The 20,934-nt window shown below is 37.8% G+C and overlaps 2 protein-coding genes across 2 annotated transcripts in view; one reads left to right on the top strand and one right to left on the bottom strand.

The window, feature by feature from the left end:
- The window catches only part of LOC112046368 (ubiquitin-conjugating enzyme E2 Q2), a 22,446-nt gene extending 11,714 nt beyond the window's left edge, over positions 1 to 10,732 (top strand). Inside the window, exons 4-8 of the mRNA XM_024082997.2 lie at positions 695 to 830; positions 2,220 to 2,391; positions 3,804 to 3,995; positions 6,326 to 6,553; positions 10,303 to 10,732. Of these exons, the coding sequence (XP_023938765.1) occupies positions 695 to 830; positions 2,220 to 2,391; positions 3,804 to 3,995; positions 6,326 to 6,553; positions 10,303 to 10,334 (760 nt within the window). The 3' untranslated portion in view covers positions 10,335 to 10,732. The remainder of the gene's footprint in view (positions 1 to 694; positions 831 to 2,219; positions 2,392 to 3,803; positions 3,996 to 6,325; positions 6,554 to 10,302) is intronic.
- On the bottom strand, positions 7,865 to 20,934 carry LOC112046367 (glutathione S-transferase 1). The gene is made up of 6 exons (XM_024082996.2): positions 20,625 to 20,934; positions 16,937 to 17,084; positions 15,816 to 15,874; positions 14,783 to 14,930; positions 12,677 to 12,870; positions 7,865 to 11,738 (listed from the first exon to the last, which is right to left on the bottom strand). The coding sequence occupies exons 2-6, from the start codon at positions 17,075 to 17,077 to the stop codon at positions 11,594 to 11,596; spliced, it is 687 nt and encodes a 228-aa protein (XP_023938764.1). The 5' UTR covers positions 17,078 to 17,084; positions 20,625 to 20,934; the 3' UTR covers positions 7,865 to 11,593.

Below are 20,934 nucleotides of genomic sequence, written 5' to 3'. Positions count from 1 at the left end.
ACACAACATAAGGTACCCATCATTGACCTATTACAACATAGGTAAGCATCATTGACCAATCACAACATAGGTAAGCATCATTGACCAAACACAACATACGTAAGCGTCATTGACTATACACAACATAGGTAAGCATCATTGACCAAATACAACATAGGTAAGCATCATTGACCAAACACAATCATGGGCCAATGCATATCTGACAAAGCATAGTCAATTTTAGTATGTAGGTAAAATACAGAGTTCTCTATGACATAAACTCTGTGAAGGATATATTAATGACACGACGCTTTTTTTTTTAAATTCAAGGGACATGACACAAGGTTTAACACCTATGCCTAACTAAATAAATATTTATAAAAAAATTAGATCGGTAGTGTATTTCTTCTATTAGACCTTTATCGACAGTTTTCAAACACCCAAGGCAACACTACAGAACACATCCTACATTGCCGCCGCAGGATGGACACAGGACATTTTTTTTTTTTCAAATTACACCTGAGCCCTACACTTTCAGAAAACAAGCAGCTTGGCAGCAGATATCAGCACAATCCAACTCGTAGATACAGAAACTAGCGCATTTAAACAAACATAAAAAACATTCTCTTTCACTTTATAATATTATATTTTTTATCATCTACTAGTTTTACAATTTATATCTTTGATGGAATCAGTTGGAATAAAAAATCTACAGATTACCAAGCGTGACGTCAAACGGCGCCGAGTCTGGCACTGAGGAGGACGAGGAGATGGCGGCAGAGGAGGACGACTCGGAGGGAGAAGATGACTTGCCGCTTGAGATGGTTGATGATGCTGGACGCAGCAACAAGGTGAGTCTCCATGATTGCTTAAAATAGTAGTAGTTGTTCACTAAACTGCCTCGGCGGTGGTCAAGTGCATCTATATAAATCGTTAGATGGGCCCCTCCATACTAAAGAACGCACAATTTTATGTCATTACCCAATGACGTGCACGCACATCTTAACTTAGTACGTAACAAGCGCATGCTGTGAGTGGACGTGGACTTAAAAAATATTTACCGGTTTTTTTTTTCATTTTAATTCTTTAATTATGCCTTCGCGTTCATTTTGGCAGTGTAAAAACAAGCCACAACATGAATAAAGAGAAATGTGTTACGAGTGATGACGTACAATGACATTCTGCGGCGCTTTGAGACCCATCTAACGATCTACGATCGATGGTCAAGTGGTTGTATGTGGTTTCGGATCATGAGGTTCTTGGTGTGGGTCTTGGGTCAGTCAGTGAATGGAGACTGTTCGTTATTTCTAAATGTTAGCTGTCTGTATTCTCCTTGGCTGTTTGAAAATAAAAAATACTCGTGAAAGAATTATTTCAATACGTTAATTAGTTCCCGAGATATAGAATTTTAAAGTGAGCGCGCGGCGATCAGCCCGCATTTAACGCCGTGACGTCATTGCACGACATTTTCCTAGTAGGTATAGGCAATTTCTTACTTCTGCCTTACTTACTGACGAACTAATGTAGGTAGGTTTAGGTAGGGAGTAGGGTAAGGTAGGGGTAGGGAAGATGTGTACATAAGTAAAAGCGAAAGCGAAAGCATGACCGCTATCACACTAATATTTTAAAGACGAAAATTTGTGTGTGTGTGTATGTTTGTTCCTCCTTTACGCTGTGGCTGCTAAAGCGATTTGGATGAAATTTGGAATGGAAATAGATTTTATTCTGGATTAACACATAGGCTACTTTTCATCCCGGAAAAATCCATGGTTTCCGAGGGATTTCTAAAAAAACTAATTTTACGCGGACGAAGTCGCGGGCGTCCGCTATTAATATATAATATAATATATAATGCGAATTAATTGCGCTATTAATTAATATATAATGCGAAAGGTCATTCTCACGTAATCTCGAAAACCGCTTGACGTACAAAGATAAAATTTGGCAGGGAGGTAGTCTATAGTTTGTAGGTATCCGCTAAGAACGAACGGCAGGGAGGTGGTATATGTCTGTTACAAATTTTGCGACAGGGCCAGATTAAGAAGTTCTAAAGGCGACTAGTAATGCCTGCCATTGACGGTTAATTAGTTTCACGTTTCTGCAGTACCCACGACTATAACTGATCGTGTATTAGTCGCTGCGTGCATAACGGCTTGACTTATGAAACGTCTTCGCGGCCGTTTGCGCTGCAGAAACGTGACTTAATGACTAAAACAATGCTTAATTTGGCTTTCTTACAGGACGACATGGAGATAGAGCATTTAGCGACGCTAGAGCGGCTGAGACAGAACCAGAGACAAGACTACCTGTCGGGGAGCGTGTCCGGCAGCTTGCAGGCCACCGACCGCCTCATGAAGGAGCTGCGCGACATATACCGCAGCCATTCCTTCAAAAGCAACATGTATTCTATAGGTGAGGATTAAATGGACTTAATCCTGCTAATATTATTAACGCGAAAGTTTGTAACTATCAGTGGCGAAGAGTCTATACAGGCCGATTCCTGTCGGGTTACCTTTTAAAAATCCATCTCTCAACATGGTTTCTCTTATGTATGGATGTAAGGAAAACCGGAGTGTGTATCAAGCGGGACAGCTTACCTTGTCAAAATTCCATCCTTCGCCACTAGTATGTATGGATACTTGTTTCCATTATATAATGATTTATTTATTTTGCTATCCTTCGCGAAAAGCCGACGAACCCATGCGACAAAACATCATCCAGGTCCGACAAAATACTCTCTACGTACGTTTCACCCCGAAACCGGGGCATCCCCAGGAGATGTTGACTCTACAACGTGCAATTGCAAAGGCTTCTATCCAATGTTTGTTTAGATGTTTGTTACTCTTTGGCTGAAATTTGAAATGAAAATAGATTTTACTCTGGATTAACACGTACGCTACTTTTCATCCCAGAAAAATCCATGGTTCCCAAGGGATTTGTTAATAACTAAATTTCACGCGGTCCAAGTCGCGGACGTCCGCTAGTTAGTCCATAAATTATGTCAGCTTAAAAAGAAAAATAATTGTCTTTTCAATATGGCCAATATGTAAATATACTATTACGTCATTACGTCAAGCAAGTTTTGTTTACTAGTTTTCGGTTTTCAGATTTTTATTAATAACCATGATCTTCCAAATACTCCCAAAGTATATATAGGGGCCCTGTATCAAAATTAGGGGGACCTTATAGACGAAAGAGGCAAATCCCGAAAACCTCTTTTTTATTCTCTGTGAATCAGAGTGGCTAGTGCAAGTTTTCAATGTTTTCATACTGTGACGATCGCGTAAACATAAACGCGAATTTATATGGAATTGAAACAGAAATTGTGCAGTAGTGCCACTAGATGGCGCTGTTTCGATTCCTTTGAATTTCGCGTTTACGTTACGCGACTATCACAATATGAAAACTGCCACTAGGCAGATAGATTGTGCATTAAATTTAATAAATTTTTGTTTTCACATAAAGGATCCCCTGTATTCCGGGGGCTCCGTATCTATACTAATATTATAAAGCTGAAGAGTTTGTTTGTTTGGTTGTTTGATTGATTGAACGCGCTGATCTCAGGAACTACTGGTCCGATTGGAAAACTTCTTTCAGTGTTAGATAGCCCATTTATCGAGGAAGGCTATAGGCTATATTATATATTATCCCCGTATTCCTACGGGAAAGGGAACCACGCGGGTGAAACCTCGCGCTGTCAGCTAGTCATAGATACAGCTGATACGGCGATAGCTACGCCCCTGATCTCTGTCACCATTTCAACACCTTAGGACAAAATAAACAAACAAACTCAGTACTCATACTTATTATTATAATATTTTCAGAATTAATAAACGACTCACTGTACGAGTGGAATATAAGACTGCGCTCCGTGGACCCGGACAGCCCTCTGCACAATGACCTGTTGGTGTTGAAGGAGAAGGAGGGCAAGGACTCGATACTGCTGAACATCATGTTCAAGGAGACGTACCCCTTCGAGCCACCCTTCGTACGTGTTGTATATCCTATTATATCAGGTGAGCTGACACTTTGGTACCTAACTATGTCAATAGGCTACTCGCCTGCTGTACAAATCTAAGAAGATTTTTTGCTATTCAGTTCTAAACTGAAACCTAGAAACTCTAATCACATTTTTATTTGTGAAAATAATCTTGTAATTGTAATATTTTTATAAAATAAAATTGTATTTTTATCACATCACTGCAAACGCCAATCATGCTGTTATCTCTATGAATGACGTCAATTGCTAATGTGTTGTGTTTTGGCGGCAAAACGACGCGACAAAATAAAATATAGCATAAAATACTTTCATAATTAAGTTTAATACTGCTTACAAAAGAGGCAAGTAACCTATTAGGGCGATGCCTCATTAGTGCGTTGCTTTGCGTCGCATCAACGTATTCTTTGCCACCATGCCTGTGAAAGGATGACGCAAACACCCAGTCAGTATCAACAATGCATACAAAACAAATGAGCACTGTTTGTCGTCTGTTAAAACGTGGCCTGCGATGACGCAACGCCTTAATGGTGCATGTGTAAAATATATGGCAATGTGAGTTGACACTTCCTTCCATAACTATGTAATTAGAGTGATGCCTCATTAGTGCAATGCTTTGCGTTGTCGCAACGGATCAACGCATTGTATGTCACACCTGAGTTGCGATGACGCACGACGTTGCAGCGCAAAAGGAAGACGCACAACCTAATCCAATGTAACTGAATCTCAACAATGCTTACAAAACAAATGAGCACTCCCTGTTGTCCGTTGAAACGTGACCTACGATGTAGCAACGCTTTAATGTGGCATTTTCTTTAAAATTTGTATATTGGAAAATGTAGCAGCGTGCACGACGACCTGCTGGTACTGAAGGAGAAGCAGGGCAGGACTCGATACTGCTGAATACTATGTTCAAGGAGACATGTCCCTTTGAGCCGCCGCCCTTTGTACGTTTTGTCTATCTGAGTGGCCTAGTGGGAGTTTTCAATGTGTCCGTACTGTGACGATCGCGTAAATCTAAACGCGAATTTGGAAAAGGAAGTGAAACAGCGCCATCTAGTGGCACTACTGCAGAACCGTTTCAATTCCTTAGAAATTCGCGTTTACGTTTACGCGATCGTCACAGTATGAAAACCTTGTAAACTCTCACTAGGCACTCAGGTGAGCTGAGACTTTGGTCCTAACTATGTGAATTAGGGCGATGCCACATTAGTGAGTTGCGTTGCGCCACATCAACGCATTGTATGGCACATCTGCGTTACGATGACGCACGACGTACCTCGTCATTCTCAACAAATCATACATATAATAAATGAGCACTGTATGTCGTCCATTGAACGGCGTCTACGACTGCAACGATTTTATGTGACATAATATGTCACATAAAATCTATATTTTAATACATGGAAAACATCGATCGCCTATTAAAAAATGGATGCACAATCAGCTACCAAAAAACATCTCCACTCAATGAGTGCCAAACACAACTCCTTGACACTCAATTCGAGTAGTCGCATTTGCAAATTCAACCTTAAACTCTAATCTTTAAGGTTGAATTTGCTCTGAATTTGGGATTTTACTGAAAATTATCACATAAAGGTATAATTTTCTTTACCAATAATTCTAAAAGTTTCAAAGCAAAATTGGCCAGTTTTTATGTGAAATTTTCTACTTGATTGTGAGTCCTTTTAATATAAGAGGTTAATGATGAAAAACGATGCAGCGTCTATGTTATGACGCAACGCAACGCTCTAAACTGGCATATCTCATAGTAAAATATGTTTTCTTATTTGTAATGGTTTTTTTTTTACAATGGGGAGGATGACTAGGTTTGAATATATTGATTTTTATGATACATTCGGGTAAATAAGGTCAATGTTAACTAATTTATACATAAAAAGCAAAGTTTGCCTGGATATTTGCAAAATAAATGAGATTATAAAATTTCTAAATCTATTAAAAATCTTTTATCGTAATTAGATGAAAATTTATACAGTTTTAGCTTTCTTACATTAAATGTGACATTTTTTAATATATGAACTATAAACATAAACGCACAAATAACAAAGATATTAGTAATTTTGTTTGAACGCACATACAAATCTAACGATCATTACATTGCCCACGACGTCATTAGTCCGTGCCATTTTGTATGGGGCGTTTTTCGGGGATCCGCGGCAGCGCCGCAAATCTGACCCTTTAAATCCCTGTAGCTCCGAAAGTAATGATCGCAGATACCCTGTTACTTTTACAAAATTGCTTTGTTATTAGTATACTCTTAATTTGTATACAATTAAAAAAAACTGTCATCATCCCTATTACTAATAGATCGATTTGGTTGTATTCCAGGCGGTTACGTGCTAGTGGGCGGAGCCATTTGCATGGAGCTGCTGACCAAGCAGGGCTGGTCGTCCGCGTACACGGTGGAGGCGGTGATCATGCAGATCGCCGCCACGCTGGTGAAGGGCAAGGCGCGGATCCAGTTCGGCGCCACCAAAGTGGTGTCGCAGTCACAGTACAGCCTGGCGCGCGCACAGCAAAGCTTCAAGTGCCTAGTGCAGATACACGAGAAAAATGGTCAGTGGTACTAAGTGTGCTTAATAATAGGGGAGCCGAAGGCGGGATTTTTGCAGTTACTCGAACGCGGCAGATGAACATAAGGAACTTGCACGTTGTTGAGTACCTCCACGAAGTATGAGCCCTTAATATTGGTGGGTTCGTTTAGGGCAACCAAAAAAAAAACAACTTCAGAAATATTCAGACAGATTAAGATAAGGTAGGTGAGTTGATAGCTAAAGGGCGTGATAAAGGCATTTCGAAAATTTGACGATTTGAGCGTAACGCAATGGAATGGAAGGGTTCCAAAGTTACAAAATAAAACCCATAAATTTCTGTTATTCGCGGTAAATTTTTTACTTATTTTGAATGAAATAATCTCCTGATTAATAATCGTTTTCTGACGATTTCAGTAAGCCAAAGTAATAAAAATTGTTTTTAGTCTCTAGTTTTTTTCCCCATAACTGAAATCAATAAAAGTTTATAACCATTTTTTTTTTATTCTTGATAACATTGTCATGGGAATCGATTAGATTTGGTAGATTACACCAAATCTAATCGATTCCCATGACAATCAAGTAACTGCAAATTTAGCATCTCAGGCTCCTCTACTATAATGCTTATTCATATCTATTAGTTCAAGCCTCAACAGTTCAACAGTAACGGCATCCTCATCATGGGTTGTGGTTAGGGTTGCCAACTATTTTTTACAAGAAATAAAGTATATTCAGGTCTATTATTAAACAGTAAATTAGAGAAATAAACAGTATTTTATTTATTTATTGCTTTAAATACAACTCAACTTACTAAATTACAATCTTTTTTTAAAAAACTTCATACACCTCATCACAATTATTATAAGTGAAATTAAAATAAATGAGGAGCTAATTTTTTACTAAATTGATATATTATGCTCTATTTTTATCCTCCCGCCATTTACGAAGAAGCATTCATTACTGAAAATACTATTTCAGTAAATGTTGAGGTGGCAACAACATAAATTAGATATGAGACAATTTTACTTATGTTTTTAAATTCTTCTTAAGTGTCTGTTAAATGGCTCCACTTTTGGCCAGTAATGAATGCTATTTACTTACTTTATTTTTGTTCAACAGTAAAAAGTATAATAATTTAGTGAAAAACAGTATAGTTGGTAACCCTAGTTGTGGTCAATAATATTTTATATATTTACCTGCGTCGTTTTGTTCCCTTGAGAATATGGAGATAAAATACAGTTCTTGTTATAATGTAGCTTTCCATTCGTGAAATAATTTTTAAAATTTATAACCTGGTTTTAAAGGAAAAAAGTTATGTGAAAATAAAAAACCTAAATAATTTAATAAAACTTTGCGTATTTTATTATTATTTAATAGATAAATATAAAAATTACAATAACTTACCAAAACCTTTACTTTAGTTAAATATTTTTATGTATTAAAATTTAAACTTTCTTAGAATCTAGGAAATAAGATGTTTTCTTTTTCATTTGACATTAAAATCTGTTCATTTGAGTTTGTTAAACTATCGAGTTTTAGACAATCTATTCTGAGAAGTCTGTTTGGTTTTATATGCAGTGTTCATATAATAGACCAAGCGCGTTTGTGCGTATACATACATTTAACAACTTATACCTAACGTTAATTTCGGTTTAAGATGTTTCTTAAGTTTTATAGTAGGCGTCCACATATCCGCATCGTGAGTATCGGACGCATCGTTTCAAACTGATCGCATTAATTTTTGTATAGAAAGTAGTACAAATGCGTTCACTGATCCGCATCGTGAGGATCGCACGAATCTATACTAACATTATAAAGCTAAAGAGTGTGTTTGTTAGTTCGTTTGCTTGAACGCGCTAATCTCAGGAACTACTGGTCCGATTTGAAAAATTCATTTAGTGTTAGATAGCCCATTTATCGAGGAATGCTATAGGCTATAGGTCCCCGTATTCCTACGGGAACGGGAACCACGCGGCGTCAGCTAGTCTACAATAAAATTAAATGCGATGCGAATATGTGGACGTAAACATAACACCAACGCGTTGTCTGTCAACTGTCAAACGCAACAGGCTTATAAAAGTAGTCAAACATACTAATTGACCTTTTACAGGTATACAATATATGAGGAGTGAGGACATAGGTATAAGTCTTTAACATTGACGAACTTATATTGTAAAATTAAGTAATAGTTTTTAAAAGTTGGTGAATGGTGTTACGAAAAACGTAATCGGGCGAGGCGTTTAGGACACGTGCTGCCATCTACAAACATAGTGAAACTGTTTGTTATTTTAAAATACCCATAGATGGCGTTGTTAGAGAACTTTGAAACAATCCTTTTTTGTATACATCAAGATTTATTTATTTTGCTATCATCCGCGAAAATTCGGCGAACCCATGCGACAACGTCACCCAGGTCCGACAAAATACTCTCTACGTACGTTTCACCCCGAAACCGGAGCATCCTCAGGAGATGTTGACTCTACAACGTGCAATTGCACTATATTTATTTGCGGAAGTTCATCATGATTATATAATTGCATTATATAATCATGATGAACTTCCGCAAAGTAACGCCTGCTTCTATCCAATATCAAGATTGCAGTTCAGTAACTCCTGCTTTGGCTTTTAATTTTGAACTAAGTTTTACTTCAGCCGTGTGGCTCTAAAGCACACTCGTTTTTAGGGTTCCGAACGTACGTAGTCTCAGACCAATTATAGAAGGACCTGTATCGCACTCATAGTCACGAAGAAAATTGTCTGTCATTTTCTGAGGAAAACGAGCTTAGATTTTGTATATATCTTGTACTAAACTAGAAGTTTTTGCCCGTTTTTTTCACAATTTAATTACACAAAAAGGTATTTTTATGGAGCTCTTTAACGGACGAACACGATTACAAGTATTTAACATCGATTCTTTAGAGACAGTTTTTATAATCGCATATATAATCGCACAGAAAAGTAACGTCTAACGAGGCAGGTCCTATACAATAATTGGTCTGAGTACGTAGTACAAAAACGGAACTCTTATCTAAATCTATTACTTAATTTTACAATTTGATATTATTATTTCTTTTAAAGAAGTGTGCAACATGGATTTTAACACATTTTTTTTAACCATCATCAATCACCATAAGCATATTTCTAATAGCCCTACAGAAGATAGAGCCACCCTGCATCAGACAAGTTTAGTGGGTTTAATTTATGTGATATTTCGACACAATGTCAATGGTTGTGACTGAGACCCTTAGCCTAATATGCTAAATTAAACAACTGGTACTTACAAACAAACCGTAACCGTAACCGTAACGTAATGAAGTAATTGTCAATTTTTGAACCCAAAGAACCTGACTTCAGATGAGCTTGTAAGAAGCGCTACAGACCTTCAGTTTTAACTTTTAGTACAGCCCCTGTAGCCATGTGGCACGTCGATTCTCTTTCTACGATCGCAAACGATCTTGATCACGTGACCTGTTGATAGCAAATGTCATTCCCATACATTTTTCTAGTTTTCGAAGCGTTTTCGATCGTAGAAAGAGAAAGACGTGCCACTTGGCTACAGGGGTTGTTATCTTAAACAAAATTATTAGAAAAAATCTGTAAAACCGACGTACACTACACACAAAAGATTTAACTGAATAGTTCGACTTTTCATCAGTCAGAATAGTTCGGCAGTGCAATTAAAACTGCAAGCCGCAACTACGAGTAAATAAAGCCTATATGAAATTTAATTTAACTATACCCGTGACAATACAAATTATATTATTCACATTTCAGGTTGGTTCACGCCGCCAAAGGAAGACGGCTAATGCACGACGCCCGCCGCAACGCTAAGATTAATGTGCAACATGCGTCGCTAGCACCGTACACGCACCGCGCCGCGACACGACGCGACCGTCGCGCCGCGACGCGACTGTCGCATTCCAAAGTTTGTACGGTGCGTTTGTGTACGGAACGGACAATCGGCACAGTATTTGTGTACTTTTATCGATGTATTAAGTGCTATTATGTCAGTGCGGACGTCGTGAGAGACCATATAAGACTTATAGAAAAAAAATGTGTAATGTTTTTGTAATCATTAATTTTTCTCATCAAGTTATCCATAATAGACCTTAGACGTTACTGGAGTGTGAAGTCGGAAAAAAATATCTTTGCATTTCTTTTTAGTTAATGATAAAATAAAAGAAAACCTGTGATTCGTAACTATTATGTTTGGTTTGATTTACATGTCCTAAGGGGGAGCCCAAATGATCAATGATCAAGTCGCATTTGTACAGCATTAAATAATACAACCAAAAAAAACTTTGTTGTTCTAACTGGGGTTAATCAATAGCCCTAAGATGCGTCAACAAAAGTTTTAACTTTGCTTGTAAAATAAGCTTTCTAGAAATAAATGAATTTTAAACTAGCGGAAGCCTGCGACTCTGATAGATTTTTCCAGGATAAAAAGTAGCATATGTTTTGTTTTAAGGTCCAGTTTATCTCTATACCAAAAACCTATCCCGGGAATTTACTTTTTTCAAAAAATATCTTCATAATTCTACTTTAATAATGTAATTATTACTTTATCAAAAAAAGTTTGCTACAACGTTTTACGACATTTTCAATTTATCTTTAATTTGCCCACAACGGGGACAAGCAAAGATCGTTGATCATACAGCCTGAGTTTTACGATATTTTTTGTAGACTTATGTTTGGTTTGTTTGTTCGTTTTATTATTTATTAAGCAACAGAAAAAAACAATACAGCTTCAAATGTTACTTGAAGTTCGTCCTAGAAGAGTGATAAAAAAATGTATTTTTTTTAAAACCTACTTTTATTAAGACAATTATTTAACCAGACCCTTATTTATACATCATTTTATCATCTTCATATACTTTTAAACGGTAAAAATGAGTTCCCTGGGACGACGTTGTATAAGCTGGTGAGCATTCCATACAAATCGGTTCAGCTGTTTAGCCGTAAAGGTACAGACAGACTTGCTTTCGCATTTAATATTAGTATGGGGTTTTGTGTGCTCTCGTGAAGTCCTTCAGGAAAGGATTCAGGCTGATGATGATGCTTTAATCTACAATTTGGCTTTAAGCTTCTCTTTGGTAATCTCCATGAAAGCTTTTAAGCTCGCCACATGCATTTCTGCGCCAGGTCGGTTTATCCTCTTGCAAACTTCTAACTCTGACATGGTATTGTACCACCGATTCAGTTTAGGATATCTGAAAAATAAAAATCACTTTTAAGACGTCAATTCTGTACTTAATTTTTTTAACACGCTCATATTAGATTCACTTGCAACTATGTATGTAAGAAAATCTTGGAATCTTAATTTGACCCACTTCCCGGTCTTCGATTAGGATGAAATTTTGCACACGCTCTGTGTTCTGATGACAATTCATGACTAGCTAAGAAACGTCATTACAAATCCAATATGGCGGCCTCCCCAATCACTTGTAACTATGTTTGCAAGAAAATCTTTGAATTTAAATTTGGCTCACATCCCGGTCTTCGATTAGGATGAAATTTTGTACACGCTCTGAGTTCTGGGGTTCTGATGACAATACATGACTAGCTAAGAAACGTCATTACAAATCTAATATGGCGGCCTCCCCAATCACTTGTAATTATGTATGTAAGAAAATCTCGGAATCTTAATTGGACCCACTTCCCGGACTTCGATTAGAATGAAATTTTGCACGCGCTCTGTGTTCTGATGACAATACATGACTAGCTAAGAAACGTCATTACAAATCCAATATGGCGGCCACCTTAATCACTTGTAACTATAGATGTAAGGCCCGTTTAAAACCAAAAAAAAAATTTTTTTTTCAGTTTTAAACGGGTTATGTGTTCATGACTTCGTAATATTTTATTACAACTACATTTTCTTGATTTTATCTAGGTAGGGAGTAGGGAGACAACGGAATACCTACCAAAAAAATTGTAAACATTTTTTTAGGTTGGTAGGTAGGTTCACAAAGATGGCAGACTGGCTGTTTGAAATTCACCCCCATGATATGATATCAAATGAAAGGGTTTAAAATAGTCACGTGACTTAAATCCAATATTTGTAATTTTTAGTGCGTGCTAAAAAGTTTTTTAAACTATTTTTTAAAGAATCTATGTCCCCTCAAATCTGTTACACTAAAAAAAATACCTTTTTTCATCTATAGGGTGTACTCCATGTAAAGAGGAAATAGTAGTGATTGCACTTATGTCAGCTAACGTTAGGACATCGTCAGCTAAATATATGGAGTCTGATAAGTAAGCTTCCATCATTCTGTATGCGTCGTCGATATTTCTCTTCATCGATTTCGATAATTCCGCCAATCGGCCAGTGTAAGTTGGTGCCTGACAAATAGCATAATGGTAAGTAAATAAATGAGCAGTGATAGCCCAGTGGATATGACCTTTGCCTCCGGAGGGTGTGGGTTCGAATCCGGTTCGGGGCATGCACCTCCAACTTTTCAGTTGTGTGCATTTTAAGAAATTAAATATCACGTGTCTCAATCGGTGAAGGAAAACATCGTGAGGAAACCTGCATACCAGAGAATTATCTTAATTCTCTGCGTGTGTGAAGTCTGCCAATCCGCATTGGGCCAGCGTGGTGGACTATTGGCCTAACCCATCTCATTTTGAGAGGAGACTCGAGCTCAGCAGTGAGCCAAATATGGGTTGATGACGAAGTAAATAAGTCAGTTATCATTTAATCATCATCATCATAACAGCCGATGGACGTCGACTGCAGGACATGAGCCTTTATTTATTCTTGTAAATATCAGAACAAAATTACTTACTCCTATCATCACAATATCAGCTAGGTAAATAATAACTTTTTTTTTAACAAACAACTATCATTTACCTAGCTCATATTATGAACTTGTACCGAATCGTAAATCTATGGATAGGAGTAATTTTGTTCTGATAATTAAAAAAAAAAAAAGATTTTTGTTGCGATCACAGCTGGTGGCGTGAAAGAAAGAAACAGAAAACGTTTATTTTAAAATTGTGTTAAACTATTGTAGTGTCTCGACCACTTAGGTTCATTTACACGAGCGGCAACTGTTACCGACGACCACAGTCGACTGCAATCGTTGGTAGCAGCTGCCGCTCGTGTAAATGAACACTTAGGCATGTCAAAACCAAAAGTAGTCTAAGTATCGGGCCTAGTGGCAGTTTGATACTGTTACCGTCACGTAACGTAAACGCGAATTTCTAAGGAATTAAAACAGCGCCATCTAGTGGCACTACTGCACAACTGTTTCAATTCCATATAAATTTGCGTAAACGTCAACGTGATAGTAACAGTATGAAAATATTGAAAACTCCCACTAGGCACACAGGACACCTGTATATCATGTTTGGTATAACCTTGAAAGAAGTTCCAGCTCCGCGTTGTTGCATGTACCAAACAATACAAGCGACAAGGCATGAATTGCGACAGACAAACAAAAATGAATTTCAAAAATATGCATATCACTTCAGAACGACACAAAAAAATAGTCAGCTATCGGTGTGCCTAGTGGGAGTCTTCAATATTTTCATACTGTTACTATCACGTTAACGTTTACGCAAATTTATATGGAATAGGGATGATGACAGTTTTTTAAATTGTATATAAATTAAGAGTAAAGCAATTTTGTAAAAGAAACAGGGTATCTGCGATCATTACTTTCGGAGCTACAGGGATTTAAAGGGTCAGATTTTCGGCGATACCGCGGATCCCTGAAAAACACTCTATACAAAATCACACGAACTTATGACGTCGTGCGTAATGTAGTGATCCTTAGATTTGTATGGGCGGTCAAACAAAATTACTAATATCTTGTTATTTGTGCGTTTATGTTTATAGTTCATTTATTAAAAAATGTCACATTTAATGTAAGAAAGCTAAAACTGTATGAATTTTCATCTAATTACGATAAAAGATTTTTAAAGATTTTTGAAATTTTATAATCTCATTTATTTTGCAATTATCCAGACAATCTTTGCTTTTTATGTATAAATTAGTTATTATAGTTCCATTGACCTTATTTACCCGAAAGTGTGATAAAAATCAATATATTCAAACCTAGTCATCATCCCCATTGAAACAGTTGTGCAGTAGTGCCACTAGATGGCGCTGGTCCAATTCCTTAGAAATTCGCGTTTACGTTACGTGACAGTAACAGTATCAAACTGCCACTAGGCCCTCTGTTTTTAGATTTTTGGGTTCATTTTTATTTTTTTGACATATATTCAAAACTATTAACTATGGACTAACCATAACGGATCTGAGGCTCTGAAATAAAATGCCGCAATCGAAGAATAACCTTTGATTAATGGTTGCTCTTTTCCGTTTGTCCGTCGGGTACAGGCTAGCGTTCTCCGCTGTGGCGTACTTATCGAATAAGTACAACATGATGGCATGACTGGAAAAACATAAAAAAAAATAAAAAGTGTGTGTCAGTTCCGACGCACGAATGGAGATTACACTTTCAGATGGACTGTCTAAAGAGGTGTATGTTGTCTATGTACGTCTCAATACCTACGCCTGAAAAGTGCGCAACCGAGGAGCAGCAGGGCGCGGCGTTCGCGTCCACCTATAGCGTGCACGCTGTTGGCGGCAGCGCTTGGCAAAAGGTGCGCAGAATAGGTTGCGCACAAAAACGTAATGCTGTCATTCGTTCATCGAGTTTTACTGTCCATATTTTTTTCATACTGGGGGCTATACATGAAAAATCGATTCTTAGGAGTAAACTCCAAAAAGGATTTGGAAAGCCAAAAAGTAGTAAAACTAGAGCCATGATAGCCTGATCTTTCTCTTAATTACAAAAGCAGGTGATTAGGTTACGAGCACATGCTTGTATAACTAACTAGGTAACTATGGTGTGAGGTTTTTATTTTACAAGTTAGCCCTTTACTGCAATTTCACCTGATTGTAAGTGATGATGCAATCTAAGATGGTAGCGGGCTAGTTAGGCGTAGGATGAAAATCCACCCCAGTTCGGTTTCTAGACATCGTACCGGAACGCTAGATCGCTTGTCGGTACGTCTTTCTTGGTAGCCACAGCCGAAGCCTCCCAACAGTAACCCAAATCAAACCTCAATCGACCCAGCCGGGGTTCGAACCCAGGACCGCCTTGTAAATCCACCGCGCATAGCACTGCGCCACGGAGGTCGTTAAAGCGGAGGTGTAATTAGGAGGGTTAGAAGTCCAGATTTTTTTTACATTTTCGGTATATTATGAGGAATTATGTTCCCAATTGCAAGACAGTCGTGGCAACTCATCTAAATAAAATATAAACTTAACAAACCTGTCCGCTAAACAAAAACCGTCTTCTTCCATGTAGGGAACAGTTCGCATTGGATTTTTCTGAAAATTAAATAATACTTTAGAGTGCGTCGTCAGGAGAGATCCCCTTAGAAACCAGAGGTATCATAATCATTATCAGCCGATGGACGTCCACTGCTGGACATAGGCCTCTTGCATGGACCTCCAAGCACAACGGTTTAGAACCGCCAACATCCAGCAGCTCCCTGCAACCCGCTTGATGTCCTCGGTCCACCTAGTGGGGGGTTGACATGGTAGATTAAACTTTTGCAAGTAAACCCGCTTCCATATTAGACTGCATAGTCAATTAACATCAGGTGGTTCAGTCAAGGGCTAACTTGTCATAGAATAAAAAAAGTAGGAAGGAGACGCGTGACGTTTATTTTTTTATGGGTTTCTCCGGCTTCGTCACTCTGCTTGTAAAGACTCACTCTGTATCATATTTCTTTACTCTGTGTATGTGCTATCATAAAATGTCATTGGTGCTAAGCCCAACTTCAAGTCCGCTCTGAAGTTGCGTAGCCGAACAGCCCCTTTAGCCAAGTGGCACGTCGGTCCTTTTTCTACGATCGCAAACGCTTCGAAAATTAGAAAAACGTATGGGAATGACATTTCCTATCGACAGGTTACGTGATCAAGATCTGTCTTTCCCATATATTTTTCTAGTTTTTGAAGCTTTGTTCTCCAAGGCTTTTAGACGGCTTCCGTGGTGGTCTCGTATTTGGTGGTTTTGTATTATGTGCGGTGGAATTACAAGATGGAAGTCCTAGGTTCGATCCTCGGCTAGGCCGATTGAGGTTTTCTTAATTTGTCCTGGTCTGAGTGGTGAGAGGCCTTCGCTAGTTACCACCCTACTGGCAAAGACGTACCGCCAAGCGATTTAGCGTTCCCGTATGACATCGTGTAGAAAACGAAATGGGTGTGGAGTTTCATCCTATGCCTAACAAGTTAGCCCGATTCCATCTTAGTTTGCATCATCACTTACCATGTGAGATTGTAGTCAAGGGATAACTTGTAAACAAAAAAATACTCAGAACCTCGTGGTTAACCACTGGACTAATGTTAAACGCAGTTTATTTTATGAAGAAGACAAAGATCTCTTACCTTGGTCATCTCTGGTGTATCTTGTTCTCGCATGAGAGGATTTATGTCGTACGGCTCGTACTGAACTCCCAGGATATTTGCCACCATCATGACCGCACGCGCCGGTGGACTCCCGTCTATTTTGTACAGCGTGATCGGCATAGCTGGGCTGTGGAGTGATAACTGATATAAAAAAATAATTTAGGTATCAACGGTTACGTAAGAGCGCGGCGGCAGATTATCACCCCGCGCGTCTCACGTGTCTTGAATTTAGCGTAGGTACCTGCTGTATGTAGATATGTATGTACTGTATGTAGCTCAGTGAGTCACGAAGCTGAAGTGGCTATGGGCATTGCACATAGTACGAAGAGCCGATGGACGTTGGGGTCCCAAGGTGCTGGAATGGCGACCCCACGAAAGCGCAGTATTGGCCGACCCCCATTAAATGGACCGAGGACATCAGACGGATTGCAGGGAGCCGTTGGATGCTGGCGGCTTGAGATCGTTTTTACGTCTTTGCTTTTTCACTTGTTACAAGTTTCTCGAGTAAGGGTGGCGTTAACATTCATATTTCTATCATTATATATGAAGGAAGTAGGTATCTGTATAACGTTGTCATGACAGTATATACAGGATAGTGAGATATGGGTTCAGTTCTTGGTTGAGCAACGTTCTTACTGTCTCGTTGTGTGATAGTGTACTCGTATTAAAGTGTAATTGATCATAAATTGTTTAGTGTGGGTGTAGCGTTATCAATATAAATATTATTGTATATTAATTTTTAGCATATCTATATTAACATTTAGTTTGTAGATTATCCACAACTTGACAACATGCCAAATTGCAAGCCGACATGTGGCCCGCACATGTGGCGTACACATGTGCAGACCACACTAACAAGTAACAATTCAAGAACATTACTAACCCAATTGTATTTAGTTATATTAAACCAGTTGAACAGTAAACGGCGATCGATAAACACGCTTTTCTTTGCCCCCTTACCTTCTTACCACACGCGGCAAATGGGCATGAAGAAAATGTCGGGCAGGGGAGGAACGTGTGAATGCATTCTGAAAGATAAGCTACATCCAAGGTCACAAGTCCTGGGACATGCTTGAGATGTTTCCTCTACTACAAAATGATGGTACAATCCCTGATGCTCTTACCCGTCGCGTGATACACGATCCAGTGTTGCCAGTTGGATCTTATGAGAAGTTACCCGAAATATTAAAAAAAGTAACCTTTTTGTGTAAAAAGTAACCTTTTGACTACTACTACTCTTGCTTTTTGCGTTCCACAGCATGGCTAAACCACCATTTCAGCCTCTGGGGGCTAAAGTATTTTTTTTTTTTATTTTTAATATCTGTCTGTTACGAATACTAGCCAAGTACTAAATTACTACAAACCGAAGGAGATGTTACTCGTAAATAGAATCATTTTAAGTAAGGCCCTGATTATTTGCCTTTTACTTATGGTATAAGAAAAATACAATTAAAGAGCAAGGATTTAAAAAACAATAGACGTTAATTTCTTAAATTCATACTTGATTTTTTTTAAGAAATTCAATGTGACTGCAACTTGCTTATTTCGCAACGTCATTTGTAACGTCTTCATTTATAGTGAGATTGACACAGAAACATCGATGAGTTCTTGAGCATTTGTCCGTATTTCTTGATTTAACGACCGTTCTGTTTTAGATATACGAAATTGTAAGTTAATTCTAAAAATTCCGAAATATCACGTAAAAGTAACCTTTTTATTAATGTAACCTAAAAGTTACCAATGCAGTCAAAAAATCACCTAAAAGGTTACAAAAGTAACCTTCTGGCAACACTGACACGATCACAAAATAACAATTTACCGTTTAAACCGACCTGGGTCGGTAGTAAGCCTTCGCAATTATTATTACTTTATAAGTAAACTCCGTCCGCGACTTCGTCCGCGTGAAACTCGATGTAAACTTTCAACTACCTCTACCCGACCCCTATCCCTACCCCACTCCTATCCCTACCCTTCAATTTTTTTTTCTGTCATAAGAACCTTTTGACAATAACAAACAAACACATCAAAAGAAAAATAGTGAAATCGGCCCAGCCAGTTCACGCGTGATGGCGTGACCAAGGGATTTATTATGGATTCATTTTTATATTAGGTAATATATATGTATACTAGGTACTCACTAAAAGTACACGAAATTCAATGAAGACAAATTGTCAAGTAAGTAATTAATTATTCATTATGTACTAAGTTGTTTTTTTTATCTACTGACCTTGTATAATTCAACAAAAATAGATGGTAGGTAGGTAAGTACTTACATATACGTAAACCTAATATATTGTTTACCGAATTACGGATTAAAATTATTTTTGCATTTCAATACTAGCTACTTATTTACGTAACTCATACGTAAGTAGAAATAAATTAAGAAAATAATTTATTTTATAGGAATGTATTGAGTAGGTACCTACCTACTTACTTAGGTTTTTAACTTGCATACTTAGGTACTTTTTTTTTTGACGGCCTCCGTGGCGCAGTGGTATGCGCGGTGGATTTACATGACGGAAGTCCTGGGTTCGATCCCCGGCTGGGCAGATTGAGATTTTCTTAATTTGTCCAGGTCTGGCTGGTGGGAGGCTTCGGCCGTGGCTAGTTACCACCCTACCGGCAAAGACGTACCGCCAAGCGATTTAGCGTTCCGGTACGATGCCGTGTAGAAACCGAAAGGGGTGTGGATTTTCATCCTCCTCCTAACAAGTTAGCCCGCTTCCATCTTAGACTGCATTATCACTTACCATCAGGTGAGATTGTAGTCAAGGGCTAACTTGTAAAGAATAAAAAAAAAACTTGACGAAGTACCTGTGTACCAAAGTTAAAAATCTACTTGGGTATCTTTGGAAATTAATTCCAAAAATACCCAAGAATTTGAAAACCCAGTACCTACTTAATTAATTCAATTTTTACGACATAAATTATGTAGGTACCTACCTATCTACCTATTTAGGTACGTATTTATGTAGATAGGTAATTAGGTAGGATCTACATAGGTAGATCTTCCTATATACCTACCTATTGACAAAAAGAATTAAAGTTGCAAGTTGCTATTATCTTCAGAATCGAGATAATTTGCTGTAAAATAATAAAACTGCATAAAAATAATAAATATCCCTATCTACCTAAAGATACCTACTTATTGATAAAAGTATTTTGTTTAGGTAGTACCTAGGTCAGGGTAGGCGAACCAATGGCACGCGTGCCATTGATGGCACGCGACACAATATTTTGGGCACGTCGCCGATCATAAAACATGTGTAAAGTAGGTATTTGACATAAATTATTTGTCATCTAACCTGCAGCAACAGAAGTCACACTAATTTTACAATAATTTAATTTATGAGTGTAATAAAAACATTCCAAAATGTACCTCTTTTGTTTACTTTATTTCATAAAGAGTTTTGATAGTATTTATTATTGTTATTCTCCAAATAATCAGAAAGTCAAAATTATTTGATGGCACGCCAATGACCCCATTAAACATTTTTTAGAAAAAATGGCACGTTGATGCATAAAGGTTCGCCTACCCTGACCTAGGTAGTAGGTACCTACCTATAAGGTAATTAAAGTAGGTACCTCTATAGTACAAATATCACAGACAAATAAGATGTCATTATTAAAAAAAAATCGAGAAAACAAGGAAATAAGTGATACCTACCTTCGTAGTTCGTGATTTTGTTCCCACTTCAAGCAAAAAACTTTCACTCGTATCACAGACAGCTGATTCGTATCTTTATTTTATTCACAGATTAGTGATTAGTATCCACAGATTATGAGATTAGTGTTAAAGATACTTAGAAGTTGATAGGTAAGTAAGTACACTAATATCTATGAGCATGAAGTAATCTTTAAATATACCTGTATACGTAGATAATTATATAAATTGAAATCAACTTGTACCGAATCGTAAATCTATGAATCAAAGAAACTATTCACAAATCACAATCTTCCAGTACCGTAGATTAAAA

The sequence above is a fragment of the Bicyclus anynana genome, chromosome 17 (genome assembly GCF_947172395.1).
Source record: "Bicyclus anynana chromosome 17, ilBicAnyn1.1, whole genome shotgun sequence".
NCBI classification, from domain to species: Eukaryota; Metazoa; Arthropoda; class Insecta; order Lepidoptera; family Nymphalidae; genus Bicyclus; species Bicyclus anynana.
This window is presented reverse-complemented; position numbering and strand designations above follow the sequence as displayed.